At 40.4% G+C, this 21,221-nt stretch overlaps 1 protein-coding gene across 3 annotated transcripts in view; it reads right to left on the reverse strand.

The window, feature by feature from the left end:
• Nucleotides 1-633: 633 nt before the first annotated feature.
• RASSF4 (Ras association domain family member 4) overlaps nucleotides 634-21,221 on the reverse strand; it is a 68,994-nt gene continuing 48,406 nt past the window's right edge. For all 3 annotated transcript variants that reach the window (XM_007478105.2, XM_007478106.2, XM_016428189.2), the window contains 8 exons: nucleotides 20,985-21,127; nucleotides 18,876-18,964; nucleotides 17,324-17,484; nucleotides 10,912-11,013; nucleotides 9,428-9,479; nucleotides 6,031-6,152; nucleotides 4,958-5,055; nucleotides 634-3,429 (listed from right to left, as the gene is read on the reverse strand). In XM_007478105.2, coding sequence (XP_007478167.1) covers nucleotides 3,360-3,429; nucleotides 4,958-5,055; nucleotides 6,031-6,152; nucleotides 9,428-9,479; nucleotides 10,912-11,013; nucleotides 17,324-17,484; nucleotides 18,876-18,964; nucleotides 20,985-21,127 — 837 coding nt within the window. In that variant the 3' untranslated portion in view covers nucleotides 634-3,359. The remainder of the gene's footprint in view (nucleotides 3,430-4,957; nucleotides 5,056-6,030; nucleotides 6,153-9,427; nucleotides 9,480-10,911; nucleotides 11,014-17,323; nucleotides 17,485-18,875; nucleotides 18,965-20,984; nucleotides 21,128-21,221) is intronic.

A 21,221-nucleotide genomic window follows, 5' to 3' on the forward strand; every position in this document is an offset into this window, starting at 1 on the left:
TGAGATTAACTCTGGCAAATAAAGAACCCTAGTCTTTGGCCACTAACAATGACCTCGGCTTTCTCTTTTATTCACAGGAGCTCCTGAAGGTTCTATTCATTCATGAAGCATCTGCTCCGTACAGATTATTATAGGAGCACCAGGGGAGATGCAAAGATAAGTAGGGCATGAATGGCCCCAGACATGGATCGAGGAGCATCGATTCCTAAGTGAGTCAGTTTCCACTGAGTTTTCAAGTTTTCACCAAGTTTTACGCTAGGCTTGGCAATGAGTACATTTAGGCTTACTTGGGGGTGTTTGACCTGCCGATGATGGCAGTAATTGCTGCTCTGGGGAAGAGAATTCTTTCTAGCCCATGCTTAAAGATTCTGAAAGCAGTTTTCTATTGGTACCTGCCCAGAATATCCCTTTCTAAACCAAAGCTCTTGACAATGACTGCAACGATTTCCAAGGAGAAGCAGGGCAAGGGTGCAGAATGGTGGGGCTGTGGGGAGAAAGGCAGGGTGAGGGGTGTTGGGAAATCCTCCTTGACTAGGCTCCACATTATTGCGGCAACTGCAATGTTAGCCTATAGATCTCTGCTTGTGAGAAAACCTATGAGTTGTTATGAATCAGAGAAGAAGATAAAAACTGTTTTAGAAAAATATTGAAGCTTTATTCGAATGTGTGCAGCTATATTCAAATACTCAGACTGGCAAATGAAGAAAGCAGCCCTCTATTTGGCTACTCTTGACTAGTTTGTCTCAAATTGTGAGCAAATGGATTGTATACAGTAGCAGGCAAAAAAGAGAGGAGAAAGTCGGAGAAATTAGAGGAAGACTCCAAACCAGAGGGCTGGTCTTTGCAATGGGTTTTCAGTACTTGGGATTTCACAGGACACTTGTTTACCCTCTAAACCATGGTTTATTCCAGATTCTTCTCTCTAATAACTCTCAGATAAGGCCTATAGATTCAGTCCAGCTGATGGAAATGTACGTGGGAATGAAAAGAAATTGCATTTTGTCTTTAATAGGAAGCAGAAATGAACTTAGCTGCCAAATACTGTTAAGATTCATACTGAGGGAGTAAAACCTGAAGGCTTGAGGAATAGGGACACATATGCACAATATGCATGAACAAAAAAATTTTTTTAAATGCTCTCTTAGCCATTATTCTTCCATATCCACTGAGCAAGAGGCTTCTTGAGCCTATGTTTTGTTTGTTTTTTAAACCCTTACCTTCCGTCTTGGAATCAATACTATGTATTGGATCCAAAGCAGAAGAGCAGGAAGGGCTAGGCAATGGGGGTTAAGTGACTTGCCCAGGGTCACACAGCTGGGAAGTGTCTGAGGCCAGATTTGAACCTGGGACCTCCTGTCTCTAGGCTTGGCTCTCAATCCACTGAGCTACCCAGTTGCCCCCTAGAGTCTATGTTAATAAAAACTCTTCTAGGATAATGCCTAGATCCCATTCACAGCTTGCATAGAGTGAGATCTGAACAGGTTTCTGAAAAATCTGCATATAAATATTCTCCATTTTCACTAGACCAACAAAAGTATAAGTGCTCCATTTCAGGAATAGGGACACAGACATAGGAATAGAATTTTTGTGTTACAGCTAAACACAGAAAAGCGATGTGTGACATAGTAGATGGTGAGCTGGTCCTAGGGTCAAGAAGACTCCTGAGTTAAGTTCTACCAATAACTGTGGGAGCCAGGCCAAGTAATTGAATGTCTCAGGGTCCCAGGCATCTAATTCCCTTAAGATTATAATTCTCAGAATAGGTACTTAAGTGCCTTAGAAAAGGGAATTTTCTGGTTCTCACACACATGTACACACTCCTAAATCCCTTAGGGGTATTGCCAGGACCAGTGAGTTTCAGTTTATCTCAGGCCATGCTCCTAGCGATGCAAAGACAACTGTGATCATAAGTGCTTCATAAATGCTTGTCAACTTTGAAGTTCTCAGAAATCCAGTTATTCCAAATTTTTGTTATTCACTTATTAGGGAAAAGGGTAAGAAGATGGCTGGGAAGCCGGGTCACAACACTGAAGTTTTCGGAGTAGAATCTAGGCTATAGGTTTGTTTCTGTTTTGACCAAGCATTTCAAGTGGCTGTTCCCTACAACTGCATATTTTTGCAAAGACCACTTCATTCTTGGAATTTTTCCTTAGCAGAAAAATACAAGATTTCTTCAGTATTGTCTCTTGGGAACTCGAAGTCCTTTTCCCCCAGTGCAAGCATTCAGGGCTTAAATAATTCAGATGGAATTAACAAGCACGACACTCACTGTTTCAGAGGTAGAAATCATAGTTATGTGTCTCTGGACATAACCTTCTTCACTCGGGCCACACAGAGCACTTAGTTTTGGACACTCTGATACCTTTTTCACTTAGTATTGTTTCACATTTATCTGGGCATTTTGCATAAATGAGTCCCTCCTTCAGACTTACAACCATGCTAGCACAGAGTGACAATAATTGGCCAAAGCAAGCTAGAAGTGTTCCCATCACAAGTTACACAATAAACATTCCACAAACCTCATTGCCTTTTGTAAAAAGCTGGGACTAAACTGAATAAAGTTGCATGACCGCCTTTTGTTTACGGGAAAGGGAGGAAGAATTTAAGGGATTTTGACTTTGAAATTTGGGCTGAAAAAATCCATGACAGCCTAGTACCCAAAGCCAAGCCATGCTGAAATAAGCATTGTTACAATAGCTGTATTTTAGAATTGGCTCTAGTTGTCCATTAGTGAGGCTGGTGTTTCCCAGCATGGTAGCACACTCATACTATGGGCAGTGAATTCATAGTCCAGAGGCAATAAGAGGGTGCACAAATACGCCTTTCTGGTGACAAAAGGAATAGTGGCCAAAGGCTTTTCTGAGACATTACTGGAGGCGAAGAACAGATGGGCTGATCTTACACTCCTGCGACTCCTGGGGATCTGCCACCACCAGGGCAGAAAGGATGGGAGCTGGAGGTTCATTCATATAGCTCCTACTGGCCCATCTCATACATTCTGCATGTCCTACTCCCAATCCCCACCACTAGGCACCAGAGGGTTAGGTCAGACTCTGAGACAAGACACCAGGCAGGGGCATCTTATCTGAAAGATTCCTTTCCCCTAAAGTCTGGTCTGGTCTGGTTCCCACAGTGATGAAGGATTAACTCCAGAGATGTGGTTAATAGCAAGAGACAAGGTATTAGTGCCCAACAGACAAATAGTGTGTCCATCCCCCAACTGTCCTTGGGAATTGGTTTAAGTGGCAATTAGAAGGTGAATATCAAAGCACACAGCTGATTAGTTCCCGTGGTCACACTGAAGATAGACTTTTCCACATCCTGATGTTACTATCTCTGATCATTCTGGAAACTCGATGCTAGGCCAGCTCTTCTGGCTCTGTCAGCTGCTCCAGGCGCTGCAACATCATCAGGCGGAGAGTGTGGAACCTTATGGGAGACATAATGCACAGAACTCAAACAGAGCTTGGCTTTTGACAGCCTATGCAATAGTGAATGTGAGATCTTTTGCCCTGGGAAAACCTGGCTACTTTGCTGCCTGGCCCTTGAGCCTGGTTCCTCAAACGTTCATACCCTGGTCTTGTTTGGAGTAGGACCTCACTTCTCAGAACCTTTTTCCTCCTCAACGGCACCCTCATTTTTCTAGAGGCTGCTTCACAGCTTCTGGAGGCTGGAGAACTCCAGAGCCTTGGATTTTTGCTGTATTTTTTAAGGCTGTACTATTTTAGTTGAACACATATGAGAAGATGGTGGCATTTCCCCCAGATGGTGTGAATCTCAAACTACTCACCTCTGGTTACTACTGGTGAAATCTCACCCCAGTTTTGCAAGCCAGGAAGAAAATGCTATTTTCTTCCCATCATATAATTTGGAGAGAGGTTTAAGATGAACTGAAGAGATTTTTTTTCTAAAGTCATCACACCACATGTGCCAGGCAAATGCTTAATGCAAGCTTAAAAAACATGGGTGCAGTTTTTCACCAAAATTAGCAAAAATTCAGAATTTTAGAATTGGAAGAGACTTCCAAATTCCTTCAGTCCAACCTGCTCAAGATCATTCAGTCTAACTAATTGACTTTACCCCGGGGGCCTAGACCAGTAAAGGTAACTTGTTTAAGAATGCACATCTAGTTAGAGACTTTAGACTTACTCAATTCTGTCTGAACAATAAAAAAAACACTGAATGAACACTCCCTGTGAATGGAATCCACCCATCCTTCCTCCTTTGGGAAAGTAGAATGAAATCTTTTGCTCTTTCTATTTCAATGATCTCCTGTCATCTAACTTTGAATGGATCTTCCTGATCACTTCTGTGGTTAGATGGAACCAAATAATTGGTTCTAGTACTACCTTGTACCTGACAGCAGGTAGCAAATACCTCAGCACTTTTCCTTCCAAAGACCTAAAAACACCATCTGGTTAAATCAGATTGCATCATCTGACTGAGTCCTTTAAAAATATCTGTGCTGGAAGCAAGGAGCAGGCTTATAGTTCCTGTTGTTTTAAAAATATCTCTCCCCTAGCCTCCACCTCACAACAGTTCTTATCCATCCCCCCCCCATCCCCCACTAGAACTCTTTGGATATTTCAAGACTATCTTCCACTTCATTATGTTGCTGGTTTATTATGGGATTGCAGACATTGGACTTCCTGACCTTCTGACCTTGAGAATAGGTTTTGTGTAGCCTCTGTTTCCCCTTCACCACATGGCTGGGAAATCTCAAGGCTATTTTCCAACTAAAAATAAATGGGATGTCACAGAAGCCACACAAAAATGCTATGGAGCACAAGGTGGTGCAGCAGGGAGACTGGGGATAACTGAGAAAAACTTAAAGACTCTTTGGCCACAGAGAGTGAAGAGGAAAACATCCTCGCCATCCTAATGGGGGATGCCACTCTGCTATCCATGTGGTGACCCTTATGGATAGCTACTATGTGGATTCTTTGGAGCTGCTTACTTCAGAGTCAGTTTGATTATTTCTCTTTCCTCCTCTTCTTTTAATTTTTCAACAAAACTGTCCAGGACCGGCATTTCAAACTTAATGTACTGAGCGACCTAGAAGATCCAAGAAGATTTAATATTTTTTTAAAATTTCTCAAAAAAAAAAATCCACTTTTCAAGTATGGCTTCATTGGCATTCTAATGCAACAAGACATCCCAGTTCTTTGTAATGTGATTCCCCCACCCAGCCCCTGATAAAATCCCTGGGTATCAAGTAATAGAGAATAAATAGTGGATATAGAAATAAAAAAGTCCCATTATTATTTTCAGAGAAGCTATTATCCAGTAGAGGAAGTATTAAACTGAAGATTAGGAAAAGTATTCAATAGTGAAATATACTCACACAGAGGTCTCTCAAGGGGAGTGGTTGGAGTCCCATTCTCTTAAACAATGAGAATTGAACTTGAAATAGCCCTCAGAAAAGTAAAGGAGGGAGTGGGGTGGAAGGGAGATATACAACATTTGAACAATTCTGTCTTGGGAATAGACTCTGTGGGATCTATACTTGCCTTATCTTTTTCCCACCGGTACTTTTGGAGATTTGCTAATCATTTGGCCAGGAACCAGACTGTCTGGGGCCTAATGTAAGCTATCTTGACACCAAGAGTAAGGTCCCTGGTTAAAATAATTTATCGGGTTGTCCTAAAGATGACTAAAAAAGTCTCCAAAAAACAACCCTTTAATATCAAAGAAGGTTTTTTACCACCATGAAGTGGGGAAAAATAGGATACAGGTAATTTTTCCTTCACCTGGTTTCTTTGTGATACCAGTTTTGGAGGCAGGGGGAAGTGGTGAACAAAGATAAGAAAGATAACTGGTCTATTTCAAATAATAGGGGTAGGTGTCCAGACTATTTTGTTTGATGGGTTTCTGCAGGGGTATACCAGGAGTACCAGTCTGAATATGAATTAGATGAAATGAGGGAATCTTTACTTTTCCTTGTTCATCAATCCTGGTTGACAGAGAAGCTACAGGTTTCTTATAAAAGCTCTCATACTCCCTGTCTCTATGCCCCTGACTCCCACTTACATCATAAGGAACTTCTTCTCCCAAGTCTGTTTCCATCAGAAATATTTTGGCGATTTTCTCACATGGCCCATGCAGGATTCTTGAGATGAGTGGATATTCACAGTCTTTTAATTTTGTTCGTTCTGGAGGAGGGAAGGTAGATAAGATCCTGGTGTTTTGTTGTTTTGAGACATTCTCCTTTTTATATGACAAATATTGAGTTGAGGGAAAACAGAAATAATAATGCCCTGCTGGAGAAACTGCAATTGGTCTAGCCATTCTAGAATGCAATATGGTACCCTTTAACTCAAAAAAATATCAGCCCAAAGGCTATAACCCTAAAGAAATAAAAAAAATATATGTATTAAAATTGGAAGCAACAGTTTTTGGGGTGGCAAACAATTAGAAACTAGGGAAATGAACATGCATCAATTAGGGAATGGCTGAACAAAATATGGTGTTTGAACACAATGGAATATTAGGCTTTAAGAACTGACAAAAGAGAGGATTTCGGAGAAACTTGGGAAAAGTTACATGGACCGACTCATGAGCAAGTGAGCAGAACCTAAAAAAATGATTTATAAAAGAACTACAGGATTGTGTACAGGAATAACTTTTGAAAAGTTTAGGAAAGAGGAGAGGCTTAAGTTCTCTGACCAACACAATGACCAATCACAATTCCAGAGAACCAATGATGACATATAATAATACCCACTGCCTGGCAGCAAGAGAAGTGGTGGACTTGATATGAAGAATGAGACAAGCATTTTTGCACATTGCCAATGTGGAGATTTGTCTTGCTCAACTGTGCCAAACAAAGGTTGTTTTTTCCCCCTATCTCAAAATGGGGTAAGAGGGAGAGAAAACAATCTTTAAATAGAACTTTTTTTTCCTTAAAAAAATTCCTTTTTCCAGACTACAGTATTTCAATCTAGGATCAAGAAATATTGGAAACTTCAATCAAGGGAGGTTGGGAGGTAGGGATCACTGAAACAGGACAAGTCTGGAATATATCTGGGTAATCAGAAAGTAGACAGAACTAAATAAGATGACCTTTGTGATTTCCATATTGCTTTAAGAGACAAGAGTCAAAAGATATGGAAGCTCCTTTTAAAATATTATAATCAATTATAATAAAATAATATAAACAATCAAATTATAAGAAAGAAGGGTAGGGAATGGATCACAGGATCATAAAGCTAGAGCCAGAAGGAAACTAAGAGGTCATCTCTGAAATAGATCCAAACCTTTCTTATGCACTGGGGGGGAATTGAATCAGTCTTTCTCAGTTCCTTGGTTCAGTTCCTAATAAACTTTCTCACTGAATATAAATTTAGTAGTTACTAATAGTCTCCTTATTCTAGGCTAGGCTTAACTCAATTCAATCTAGATTTGTGATTAAAATGTAATGAGGCATTCAAGGACCATAAAAGGCAACAAAAATACTTTTACTTGAAAGGAGATCTAAAAGAAAACAATTCCTAAGGTTTAGGGGGTAAAAATTACTTTTCTCAACCTCCAAGGCAGTCAGCAACACAAGGTCAGAATGTCAATGAGTATTCCTTGAAGAGCAATGAGAAGTAACGTAAAACCTCTAAAAAATCCAGATGGGCTGGGCTTTTTATTCCTCAGACAGCAAAAAGCCAAAATGGCCTCCCCACATCTATAAAAGGCCAGTCTAGACTCCATAGATTAGGTAACATTCCTACCATACTCTCTGCCTCTAAACCCTAGTCAGTTTTCCCCCTTAAGAGTGTTTTAAGGGGGATTCATGAGGCTTAGGTACCTTGGACAGGGGAAAAGAGGAGGACACACACACAAAAAAACAGTAAGAAATGTGGGACAAAACCTTATGGTAGTAAGACATGCTTGTATTTCTATCACTTATCTATTGAGAGTATCTGATGAAAAATGCTTTCATAATTAGGAAATAGGACAAGTATAGGAGGGTTTGTTTCAACTCACAAGATGGTAGATGGGTCATAAATGAGTCATGTCTCTGCCTAACCTAGCTACAAAGTAATGGTGTCTTCTCTGACTGGGGTGGAGGAGGCTGGGGAGAGGTGCTCTATAATGCCTAAAAGCATTTGTCAGACCAAAGGGTTCCTTTTGTCATGCTGGTCAGCTTTAATTCTGTATCACATTAGGATCATAGATCTAGGGCTGGAAGGCATCCTAGGGGTCAGCAACCTACTCATCTTACAGATGAGGAAACTGAGGCCGGTCAAGTTAAATTATTTTCGTGAGATCATACAGAGTAAGACAGGAATCCAGGTGCTCTGACTAGAGAGTCGGGATTACCCCTCCCCATTTATACCCTACTTGCTCCTAACAAGAAGTCTCATATTCTTGGGAAAGAGGTCAGTGGGAGCCAGTGTCAACCAGTATAGCCCAGGAAGCCTCTCCTTCTACAGTATCCATCAAGACTAACAAGGAAAACAAGACCAGGCCAGGTTGAAGTAGGATGGAAAATCTCAGGAGGACCTGGAAGTAGAAGACCTACGTTGGCATGATGACTCTCAACCACTTCTCGATAGGTGACAACAGTTAGCCTTTCTTAGTCTCATTTCATCAACTGTAGAACTGGGATAATACCTGCCTTTCCTACTTCACTGTGCTGCTAGAAGGAATACGTGAATAGTATTTAAGGCAGGGAATTTGCAATATGGGCACTTCTTCCACTGTGGATATATTAATAAATAAAAGTTCCCAGAATGGCTTTAGGCACACAAGGGTTAAATGGATCACCCAGGGTCACAAAAAATAGTGCCAGGTGTTCTAAAAGCATTATTATTAATAATAATATCAGTGCTTTACGGATTGCAAAGTACATTACTGGTGTTATATTGTCTGACTCTCACAATCACCTTGTTAGATAAGTGCTATTATTATCTACTTTTTACCGATAAGGGAAATGAGAAGTAACTTTCCAGGGACCCGCAGCTGGTAATTAAAGGAGGATTGAAACTCAGATCTTCTTGATGCCATGCCATGCCTCTCTGCTATACCGTGCACATTTTGGGGGGCTGAGCAAAGTGCTTTATAAATATGAGCTGTTATTGTTGGGTTGCTCTTATTATTCGCTGGCAGTGAACAACTATAGCTGGCTTCCCTTTGGGCTGAACACCGGTGATTCGCCACATCTGGCATTTGTCCCTGGGATTCAGGAACCCACATATCTCCTGCTAGGGTGTCTTCTTCCAACTCATCACTGTACTTCCCATGCACAGTAAAGTGCCTGGCACATAGTAAATGTTCAATAAAGGCTTATTCCTTCTTTCCATTTGTGGCAAATTCATTAGTATATACCAGGCACCAAATATGTTCCAAAAATACCATTTTGAGTAGAGAATCTACTCATAAAATCCCCAAACTGAACTGCAGGAGTTACCATCCAGAAGGAATGCTTGAGACTTACCCCCTGATTCATGAACTACATAGAGCGCAAACTCACTGGGGCCATTTTCAACCTGCAACATTCAAAACAAGATATTAGTACCACGACTTACGATGTCTCATCCTAGTACCAGATTCAGTATGTCCAAACCTGGCTCATCACCACCTTGGCCTCTGCCATATTTGTTTCTCCTTCTATGAACAGCATCACTTCTCAGGCATAAAATGAGACTCATCTTTGACTTCTCCTCTCTTCCTGGTTCCCACTATCCAACCAATGGCTAAGTTTTGTTGACCCAATAATCTCTTTCATCTCTCTACCTTTCCTTTTGATCCTCACGGCCACCATCAAGTACTCATTACATCTCACCTGGGTTAGTTAGGACAGTGCCTGGAACATAGAAAGCAATCCAAACTCTTCATTTTACAGGCTAAGGAATTGGGCTGGGATCATGCAGTTATTAAATGTCTGCTGCAGGAATATGAAACCAGATCCCTCTGACTCAAAGGCTAGGGCCCTCTCCTACACCAGGCCCAGGAGGCTAAATCCATAGTCACACAGGTAGTGAATGGAATTTAAACCAGGACTTCTGACTCCCGAACTTTTTCACTGCAATGTGCTGCCTCTTTAAGGGCAGAGATCATTATCTTATTTGTTTCTATTTTCTTTCTGCTCTTCTGTCCTTTTCCATAAGACCTTAGGGGCAGTTTGGTGGCTCATTGGATATAGAGCCAGGTCTGGAGACAGGAGGTCCTGGATTCAAATCTGACCTTAGACACTTTCTAGCTGTGGGACCCTGGTTAAGTCATTTACGCCTCATTGCCTAGCCCTTACCACTCTTCTGCTTTGGAACCAATATCTTGTATTGATTCTGACAGAAGATAAGAGTTTTAAAAAAATAAGAGCATGGGCACATGTGCACTCAATAAAAGTGGCTAAATGAATTTATTAAAAGCACAAGATGTGCCTTCCCTTTCATGCAATCTATCAAGAGATTAACTATCTCATTGCATTGTTCTGTACAACTTGAATTTTTGCCTTCTCCTAAAATAAAGGTAGGCAAATTGTGGTTCAAAGGCCAAGTCAAGCTCACCACCTGTATTTGTACAGTGAGATAAGAATGTTTTTTTACATTAAAAATTTTATTTCCATTGTTTTTTTTATTTTTTATTAAGAAAATTTTTCCATGGTTACATGACTCATATTCTTTCCCTCCTCTCCTCCCACCCCCCTCCCATAGCCAAGGCACAATTCCATTGGTTTTTTACATTTTTAAATAGGGATTTATTGTATTTTAAAATATTTTAAAAATTCTTAGCTTCTAGGCAGTGGGATCCAGTTTGCTGACCTGTGCCTTAAAAGGACACCAGAATGCCACTGCCTCAAATGTGGTCCAGGTGGTAAAATCTTACAAGCCCTCACAAGTGTATGGCTACACGCACCCAACACTCCCCCGGGGTGCCATGACTGCTCCCCCTCTGGAGCTGGGAAGCAGGCTGGCTTACCCTGAACTTGTTGAGAAGCAGAGTCAGCACTTGGACGGTTGTCATAGTGCTGTTGACTCTCACATTGGTCACGGAGCCATAGGCAGGAGTAAACACTGAGGTCTAAGAGAGACAAGAAGTGCTGATTAGATAGAGCAGGAGTCAGGTCGCCAGTTTACCCTGGGCTGATGGAGTGGAAACCAGAGAGCCTCGTTTGCTGTCCACAAGGAACACACGTGGCTCCCTGGAAAAGAATCCCTGAGCCAGCCCACCATTCCAGAACCCCACTCAGGCTGTGAGGGATGTCACTCTGGAACCCAAATGAAGTCTTTTCTCCTATTAGAGAAATCAACAGAGAGCCAACAGGGGCTTAAAGCAGAGAGCGCTGGCCACGGACGCAGGAAGAGCTGGGATCAAATCCAGCTTGCCTGTACTGATCACTTCACCTCTCAGGGTCCCATGCAATATTCCAGAATGATAACTTGCAGAGAAGGTGCTGGCCCACCCTGGGGCAGCCCCTTCCCTCCCCAAAGCTACAAACATGAGAGAATCACAGAAGCACCTCAAAAGAGACTCAATATTACCGCATAGTAAAAGATACTAAAGAAATCTCCCACCCAGGCTAAACCTACTTTACACAAAAGCAATTGGCTGATATAGTCAGTCCCCTCTGGGTGGGGGAAATCACTAGAATATGCCCTCAAGAATCCATGGCCCTAGTACAAAGTGCCTCAGAATGAATGAATGAGTGAGTGAATGAATGAATATTTTTTCAGCCCTTACTATGAGTCAGGTAAGCACCAGATAAGTTTCCCCAATCTTAACCTGATTTGATGATCGAAAATTTCTACTAGAGAATCCTCCAAACAAGGCTGGAAGAGTGAGAACTAACACAAAAGAGCAGAGGGACCACTAACACCTGATGATGAGCAGAGGTCCTATAATAATAGCTGGGAGGATAAAAACAAGAATAATAGTCATGAATGAAAAGGTCTTGCAACAGTTTACATTTTATTTTGCGAGACCTATTTTATTTTTTCACATATATTAATTACCATCTTGGTCCAAATGTAAGACGTATCCATTTCCCTGAAATATGGCTCAGAACAAACTGGAGCATGACCTGTAAGTGATTTTCTTGGGGTTTCAGCATGTGTGCACACAGGCGTGTATCTCCTTCAGGACTATTATGAAAGACACTAGAATTATACAAAAGAATGAAAAGTTTTGCTTGTACACAGATATTTTTTAGGAGATTAGCTGATTTCTCTCCAGGATTTACTGAAGGGGCCTATTTATCTGCACACATAGAAGAGGCAATTTCCTTGAGCTCCAGTCTTGGGTTGGAGGCCAAAATGCTAATCCACTCTCAAAGAGGAATGCTCTTGTATGACTGAATAACACAAGAGGCTTAAACTGCCCCGTTTCCTGTTGTCCTCTCCACTGCTTTTAACTCAGCCCTTCAAAGGAGAAAGGTCCAAGCCTGAATATCAAAAGTCCTAGATCTCAAACCACCAAATTCACATGCATTTATTTAATATCAAACAAGGCAATTAGGTGGTACAGTGGATAGAATTCTAGACCTGGAGTCAAGAAGCCCTAAGTTCAAATCTGGCTTTGGACACTAGCTAGCTGTGTGACCCTGGGCAAGTTACTTAACCTTGCCTCAGTTTCCTCATCTGGGAACTGAACTGGAGAAGGACCAGTAGCTTTGCCAAGAAAACCCCAAATGGAGTCAAGAAGAACTGGACACAATTAAAATGACTCACCATCAATATATATGACTCCGTGACTTGGCACATTTCATTCCTATCTTTGCCACAGTCCAAGACTAGAAATCCACTTGTCAAGTGGGAGAGATTCATTTTTAGGTCTAGATTAGATTAGAAAGCTATCGAGGTCAGTGGCATCTCATAATTGAACTGTAACAGAAGGGGAAGATTGGAAGGAGTATATTCCAGGTGGGAGGGAGAGCTTCTGTAAAGGAGAGCTGAGATGGAATGCTAGGGAATAGCTAAGTTAGCAATTACTGAGAAAGGACAAAGGGGAGCATAAAGTGCCAGAAGTCTGGAAAGGTAGTCTGGTGCCAGATTGTGGCTCCATCTTGAAATGCCAAAAAACTTAGACACAGAACAGTTACTGTGGTCAAGAGCATGACTTACTAGTCTTTTGAATGTGGGACAAATTGGAAGTACTGGAAAAAGCTAAGGAGATTTCTTAACAAAATAGCTCTGAGAAAGAATTAGAATCTGAAGGATTGTTCACCAGTTGGGGAATGGCTAAATGCATTATGGTCACGAATGTGACAGAATATTATTATGTGCCAAGAAGCAATGAAGGGGATCATGTCAGAGAAACTTAGGAAGGCTCGTATGAACTGATATAGAATGAAATGAGCTGAACCAGGAAACCCTTTACATAATAACAATATTACGGGAAAGACAAACCCTTTAGAATTCTGATGAATACAATGAGAAACCACTCTTCTAGAAGCTTTGTGATGAAACAGTTCACCCATTTCTTGACAGAGAGGCGATAGGCTCAGAAAATAGGATTGAGATATATTTATTTTTTAGACATGGCCTCCACAATGGAGGAAATTTGTTTTTCTTGACCATATATGTTTGTAAAAGATTTTGATTTTATTTCTTTTTTAAGAAAGGGGGTAGGGGAAAGTGAGAAGCAAAGAAATGGATTTTTATTAACTGAAAATAATGGAATTGAATTTAAAAATTAAAAAGCAAAATCAAAACTAGCTAGATTAGAAAAAAAGTTACCAATAAAATATAAGGCATTATCATAGAAGAAAAATACCCTGAAAATGAGACACCCATTCCTAAGCAGTGAGGCTGCAGACTTGTTCTGCTTTATAAGGAGAAGAAAGGTCTTGGCATCAAACACGTCCTCATTATTTGTTGTTTTCATGTTGATCTTCTCCCATCTAGCTTTAGGGCCAATACTGATATGAGCACTGCCAAAAACGATATGGCAGCCTCCCCAGTTCAAGCTAGGAAATGTTTCGCTCAAAGAGACACACAGCTGAATCCAGCAGGCAGTAGGATAAATCAGAAACCTTTGCCTGTTCCGGAAATTAAATCACCTTTTCCTGTGATAAAAATAGCATTTGAATAAATCTCTATGTGAGCTAAAGCAGGCACTATACCATTCAGAGAAAAACAAAATTACTCAACAAATATGACCAAAATGTTCTGTATTTTCAAAAAAAATGTCGTCAAGGTCTCCTAGTTTGAAAGAGTGACAAAATCTCCTTATTGTGATGCCCTGGGAACCCTTTTGCCTGGCTGTAAACTAATGTCCCGGTGCAAAACAAAATGAGAAAGAGGCCTTTTGTTATGGTACACATAATTCTCTTTGGGAAACTAGTACTCATTCTAGGAAGGTAAATTTAACTCTACAAAATTCGAGTTCAATGTCCTCGAAAAATTCATTTGCCAAAAGGTAACCTGGAAGAATCAATTCCCATTTTCATAGGTGAACCTATAAAGCACAGTAATTTGTTTATTCTATGTAAGATCAGGCTCAGTATTAATGAGCTCCTCATTCAAATGATTGTTGATCACATCAATGTGAGTGTTTCTCATCCACTGATGTAGATTGTTGCCATCTTGTGCAATAGTTTTCTCATGTACTCCCATCAAATGGCCACAGAATATCTTGTTTTTCTTCTTTATTTCATTTGATACCACAAAGATACCAACAGAGGGGCAGGTAGGGGGCTCAGATATAAACCAGGGCTGGAGATGGGAGATTCTGGGTTCAAATATGATCTCAGACACTTTCTAGCTGTGTGACTGGGCGAAGTAGTTAACCACAACTGTTTAGCGCCTATTGCTCTTCTGTCTTAGAACTGTTACTTAGCAAGAGCAAAAAGGAAAACTAAGATATTGACTGGTTGGTTATCTAGTAACCATCTCTTCACTTTTCCTTCATGGCCAGTCCATCTCCTTTTTGGATCAGACATTTCTTTGGTGATAGCCTTACATAGCAAGTGTTTATTAACATCCTTTATTCTGGTTTTACTTTGTTTTTCTTTATTCATGTTATACAAGCTGCTCACAGCCACCACGCATCTCTCCATTGCCTGATGTGGCTTATTTATTTTCTGTTCTTTGGAGCTCCATGTTTCACAGTGATCTGACATATTTATTTGGCTAGCTCCATATGATGAACCAATTGGACAGATGGCAAGCTGAGCACTAAATTGCTAAAAAAGCACTGAATTGTCATGATGTTCAAGATTAGATAAATCAACAAGCATCCCTCGGTCAGGTTGAGTTTATCATGCAATACTGATAATCATCATAATCTAAGAAATGGATCCATGATCCATACAACCCAAGAACGCGCCTCTCCCAATGGCAGACAAAGGAAATTCTGGGGGTAGACATCATTGTCCTTTGATATGAACATCAGGGATTAAGAATCTACAATGACCATCGGTAACAGGGCTCAGGCTGAGGTTAAATGAACTGCCCAGGGTCACACTGCCAGGAAATATCTGAGGTGCAATCTGATCTTCCTGATTCCAGATTCAACACTTCACTCTACCATCTACCTGTCAGAGAGAAGTTCCTCAGGTAAACCTCTTCACTCCATAAGATAGATGGGAGAGCTGTTTAGACTAGAGACATATTTTCTTGGCTCTTTTTCGCCACAAAATCTGGACCAGCCTTCACCTGTACCTTTATCTCCAATCGCCTCATTCTATTTATAGTTACAATTGCTTCCCTTTTACCTTTCTGTTTACCTAATGATGCAATCTGCTGAGGTCAGTGTAGCATGTCTCAAGGTAATCTATTTAATTTATAAAATGGGAATGATGGATGACTAGGATAATAAGGCATTCAACAAATAATCGACTTGGTTCCTATAGCAACCTCCTATAAAATAATCACCTCACTTATAAATCAATTTAATGTTCATCACAGATATGGGAGAGGAGAGCAATATAACACTAAGGGCTTAGGATTCAAAGTACTTCAAACTGTAAGTAAGGCAGGTTTAGGGCTGCAAGGGCCTGTTCCAGTGATTTAAAGGAAGGCCCTGCTTGTAATATTGCCTGGAGGCAATGGCAAACATTGTATAAAATGCAATTTGAATGATCTACTAGAGGAGAAGACTCCTGGAGTTGAGCAACACTTTTTTTCTGCTGTGGCAAATTAAATGAAGACTTATGAAGAATTATCAGGAAGCAGTTAAGTGGGTCTATATAGAGAGGTCCTGGGTTCAAATCTGACCTCAGATACTTCCTAGCTCTGTAACCCTGGGTACACAGGTAAGAAGTATCTGAGGTCAGATTTGAACCCAAGATCTCCCATCTCCAGGCCTGGCTCTTAATCCACTGAGTCACCTCCAATAACCCTTTAAACTCATTTAATCATTTAATCAAAAGTGATAGCTTATATTACTATAGCTCTTAATTAGTATAAAGTATTTATATACATTATACTTCATTTAAGCTTCATAAAATGTTGGGTAGGTACCATAGGCATTATCACCACCATTTTATAGATGATGAAACTGAGGCTCAGAGGTTATATCACTTTCCCATGTTTAGGAAGGTAGTAAATATCAGTGGCTAGATTTGAGCCCCTTTCTTTCTTCAAGTCTGATGTTTTCCCCACCACATCCAACTGCTTCTATGCTGGTTAGGTTGCCCAGTGGGTAGGGCTAGTGTGCCTGACCAATTCACATGTTTGGAAGTATTAAAAGAGGTACAATATCTACAAATATCTACAAAACCCACTGTGCCCTACCATGGTCAGAGTTTTGTACTAAATTCTGGGTGTCATATTTTATGAGGGGAAGTTAGAACAAGTCTACCAAAGGGTGACCAAGATGGTTGGGAAGGTGCATAGAACATTGGGAACAAGGGATAGGAAGTCAAGAGAGGAAAGGCTGTAAAGGAAATTTATGGGAAAACATGAATAAAAATGCACAGTTGAGTCCATGTGCATCAGTGGAGGGAATATCCATACCAATGAGCTCATGAAGTCATTGAAATATCAGAGTATGCATCAAGTGGAAGATAAATTGGACGTATTCTCAACAGCTATAAAGAGAAGACCTAGGACCAATGAGTCAAATTTGCAGGAAGGCTGATTTTGGTTCAATATGAGGAAGAATTTTCCAACAATGTAGTATCTCATAAGATACTGAGTTGCTCACCACTTGTCAGAGCTACTGAAGAAAGGACTCAAACAGGAAATAAAATTGCACAACCTCTAAGTTTCCTTCCAATTCTAAAACTCTACATAGAGTATACTGATTAAAAAGTCATAATTGTTTTCTAATAACTGACTTTCACCCGTATGAATACACATTATAATTGACCATCTCTTCTTGGGTTCAGATACTAATCCTTAATGTAAATGGGCTAAATGTGCTATAAGTGCTAGTCTTAAAAGATTACCTTGTGGTTATAAAAATGCCCATTGATTGAGAATCGATGTCGTTTTATCTTCTGAGCTTCTCCCAGTGCGCGACATTTTGATCTTCGTTGAATCATGCAACTTGCATCACTTTTTGTCCTCATGAGCTGTGGTGTCTCCTCTTCACCATTTATAGAATCAACTGGTGTGGAGGGGAACAAAAATACGAAGGTAATAGTGGGCAATAATTAATATGATAGCATAATTGTACTCAGGAACAAAACAGTATTAAGAACTTGTGTTTGACCAACATGGAAGTATGTTTTGCATGATAGCACATGTATAAAATAAATCAAATTGTTTACTATATCTGAGAACAGAGAGGGAGACAATTTGGATCTTAGAATTTTGGAAAATGTAAGTTGAAAATTTGTTATTACATGGAATTGGGAAAATAAATTATCTTTGATAATTAAAAAAGGAATTTATGTTTATAAAATCATTAAGTAGTTTCCTAGTTTTTATTATTATAATTAAACCTAAAATTGTACAAGAGGCTAGGATACAAGTTCTGTTATTCTTTTGTCCAAGTAGGTAGATCAAGATATATAGAGAGAATAAGAAAAGAAGTAATGCATACAATAATGCAGTGATAGGTTTTAGAATAGCCTATCCATTAGAGATTGCCAGATTTTTGCTTAGTTTAGTCAGAAATTAATGATATTTACTGAATGACCTTTAATGGGTGTTGTGCAAGGGGACACAAATCAAACAGAAGACTATTTAGGGAGATTTTGGAGGTCAAAGAAGAAAAAATGAGACTCTAAGTGGCTTGATTAGACCAGAGATTGCCTGATGACTTAGTTTATACCTATAAATCCTTTAATCTAGCTCCAATTTATCTTTCCAGACTTGTTACACATTGTCTTACAGCTACACTGTATGTACCTTGAATGGACCTATTTATATATATGTTGCCCTTCCTGTTAGAATGGAAGCTGCTTGTTTTAGCTTTCTTTTTTGTCTCTTTAGAGAATGGCACAGTGCCTGCTTGGCATACTGTAAACTCTCACTAAATACTTATTGATTGATTACTCTCCTTTATGTATTCTGTGGTCTGGCGAAATCAGCCAACTTCTTATCCCTCACAACATCCATCTCCAATCTCCATGCTTTTTCATAAGTGTCCCCCACACCTCACACACTTCCCTCCCATCTCCATCTTTTTATACTGAATCATCTTCAAGATTCAGCCCAAAGTTTCCCTCTTACACAAGGCCTTTCTCAGGGGCAACAGAATGGAAGCCCCTTGAGGCAGGAACTGTCTTTTTTTGTCTTAATATTGCAGCACTTCACAAAGTGCCCAGTAGGGCTTCCATTCTTGTGCTGGAAATAGCACAGAGATGTACAAGTAGATACAAAATATATACAAACTAGAAACGTGGTTACAGGGGAAGGAAACACTAGCCCTGAGAAAAACCTCGCCTGTGAAGTCACCTTTCTCTATATAATCTACAGGGCAATTCTGTAGCATCTTGTCTTCTCTCTGTCCTCTCCCAGTTAGCTCATGCATATAGGAAGTGCCCCACTTACTTGAGTCAGTGCCAGAGCTCTCCGAGGTCACTGCAGCATGAGGGCTTGACTCTTCGATGGTCTCCCTAGCACCTTGCTGAAGCCCTTTTCTGAAAAGATAGTAACCATGTTGAGGCTTTCTGTTGTTAAAAAAAAAAGGCTTCTCATTTCCAAAGGGACCAAGGGAGATGCCTTCTCATGTCAGGGACAAAGGAGGGGAGAGGAAGCAGAAGCCAAAAGCTGGTATTTCACACCAGGAGAAAAGGAAACACAAGAGAGCCACCATGATGACAGAAATAAATCTTTCTTTTTTTAAAGGGGATGAAAGAAGAGAATGACAAAGAAGTCCCATAATTTAGGGTTTAAATAAATGATTTTAAACAAAAACAAAGAAAGGGGGAGGAAGAGAAATGGGGGAGGAGAAAGAAGGAAGGAAGGAAAGTTCAACAGAGTTAATTTCCATAACAGCTTGACAAATACTTCCAAAAATGTGTTGCTTTTCATACTCCTTTGCCCTCATGGGACAGCTAGATGGCCCAGTGGATAGAGCACTGGGTCTAAGATCAGGAAGACCCAAGTTCAAATCTAGAATCAAGTACTTTCTAGCTATATGACCTCAGACAAATAATGCAATCTGTTTGCCTCAGTTTCCTCATCTGTAAAACAAGGCTAAAAATACTGTGAGGATCAAATGAGATAATATTTGTAAAGCATTTTGTACATAGCAGGCACTAGATTAATGTTAGTTATTATTATTTTGATTTTGGAAGAACGGTGAGATCTTGGCCTGGGTGCCACTTAAAGATCAGACTCATAGGTTTCTGGAATTGTGATCACAAATCCTGGCAGCAAGGACACTTGGACAATTGAGATAAAGTCACTTTCATAAAGAATACTGTGGCTGTCCCAAGTCAAGGAAACCCAATGACTCTGAGGCCATCCCAGGAGGAGGAAGAACCTTCATCTGATGTTAATCAATAATGGCTCCCCTACTAGTATAGGGCTTTATTTACATAGCAATTGAATGAATTCTCTAGTTGAGACTAAATAGGCTTTCTTCCTCTCGCTAAAATACATCATTCCATCTCAGATAACTGGGTCTTTGCCCTCAGGTCTCGCATCTGTGGAATTCCTTCTTTCCTTACTCTCAACTCTCTGAATCCTTAGCTGTCTTCCTGCATCTGGTCAAATGCAACCTCCTATATGAGATCTTTAATCCTCTCTCCAGCTCTGGGATTCTTAACTCAGCCCTAGGAAATTGTTTTTTAATTTGAAAACTATATTTCAATGAAATTTTCTTTTGTAATCTTAAAACTTTTCAAAACATCATTACTGAGAAATGGTCTGAAGGCTTCGATAGACTATGCAAAGGATCCATAACATAAAAAAAAAGTTAAGAAAAAGAGAGATTAAAAGTTCCATTTGCATGTCCTTTTCCCACCCTCACCATTGTAAATTACCCAGTCTTTATTTTGTATGTACGTCTATGTGTTGAGTTGTCTCTTATAGGATGTCAGCTCCTTGAGGGCAGGAACTATTTCTTTTCTTTGTTTTTATCCCCAGCTTCAACTATCTGGTATATAGCATGTGTTTAATCATTGCTAGTTATCATTGTCACCCTGTGAGACAGGTGGTACCCATGTTATAGATGGAACACATGCTTAAAGTGGAGAAAAGATTTCTGGCCAAGTCTTAAGAAGGGGCATAATGGTAGAGCAGAATTCATCACTGAATATGGAATTGAGGACCTAGATGTGAATCCTGTTCCTGCTCTTTACTACCTGTAGTCCATGCACACTCTGGACAGGTCACTTAAGGAGACTGCCCGAGGGCAGAAGACTGTCCATACCCAGTGCCTAGCATAGTACCAAGGGCTTAGAAAGTCCTTGATACATGCTTGATAACTTGAAATCAGTAGTGATCTTTTTTTTACTTTAGCCAAGACATTCCATTTTTGAATGTCCCTGATATCCTCTCTTTTAACTACCTCAACTTCTCTGGGTCCTTCCCTTTTCCCACTCTGGCTCTGGCCTCATAAAAGAGTCTGGATGAATGTCTAGAGTAGCAAGGGAATTATGGGGATCAATCAAGGGTGCTTCAAGGGTGCTTCCTCTCCCTTGGCCCACTCACTGGTTTATACTTGACAGGTCTTTCTTCCATGGGGCAGTTGAGAGGTGGATTCTCTCATTATCATCCTGCATCTGGAGCCGGATGGGTCGCCTCAGTCCCCAGGATATGTTGAGGAGCCCTTCGATGATCAGCTCGCCTTCTTCCTGAAGTTGGGGATAGGGACAAAACATAAAGACATTCAAGGCCAGAATTATCCAGTTTCAAGATTGGTCTCAGAACTCGCCCATCCCCACGTGC

The sequence above is a fragment of the Monodelphis domestica genome, chromosome 1 (genome assembly GCF_027887165.1).
Source record: "Monodelphis domestica isolate mMonDom1 chromosome 1, mMonDom1.pri, whole genome shotgun sequence".
Lineage (NCBI taxonomy): Eukaryota > Metazoa > Chordata > Mammalia > Didelphimorphia > Didelphidae > Monodelphis > Monodelphis domestica.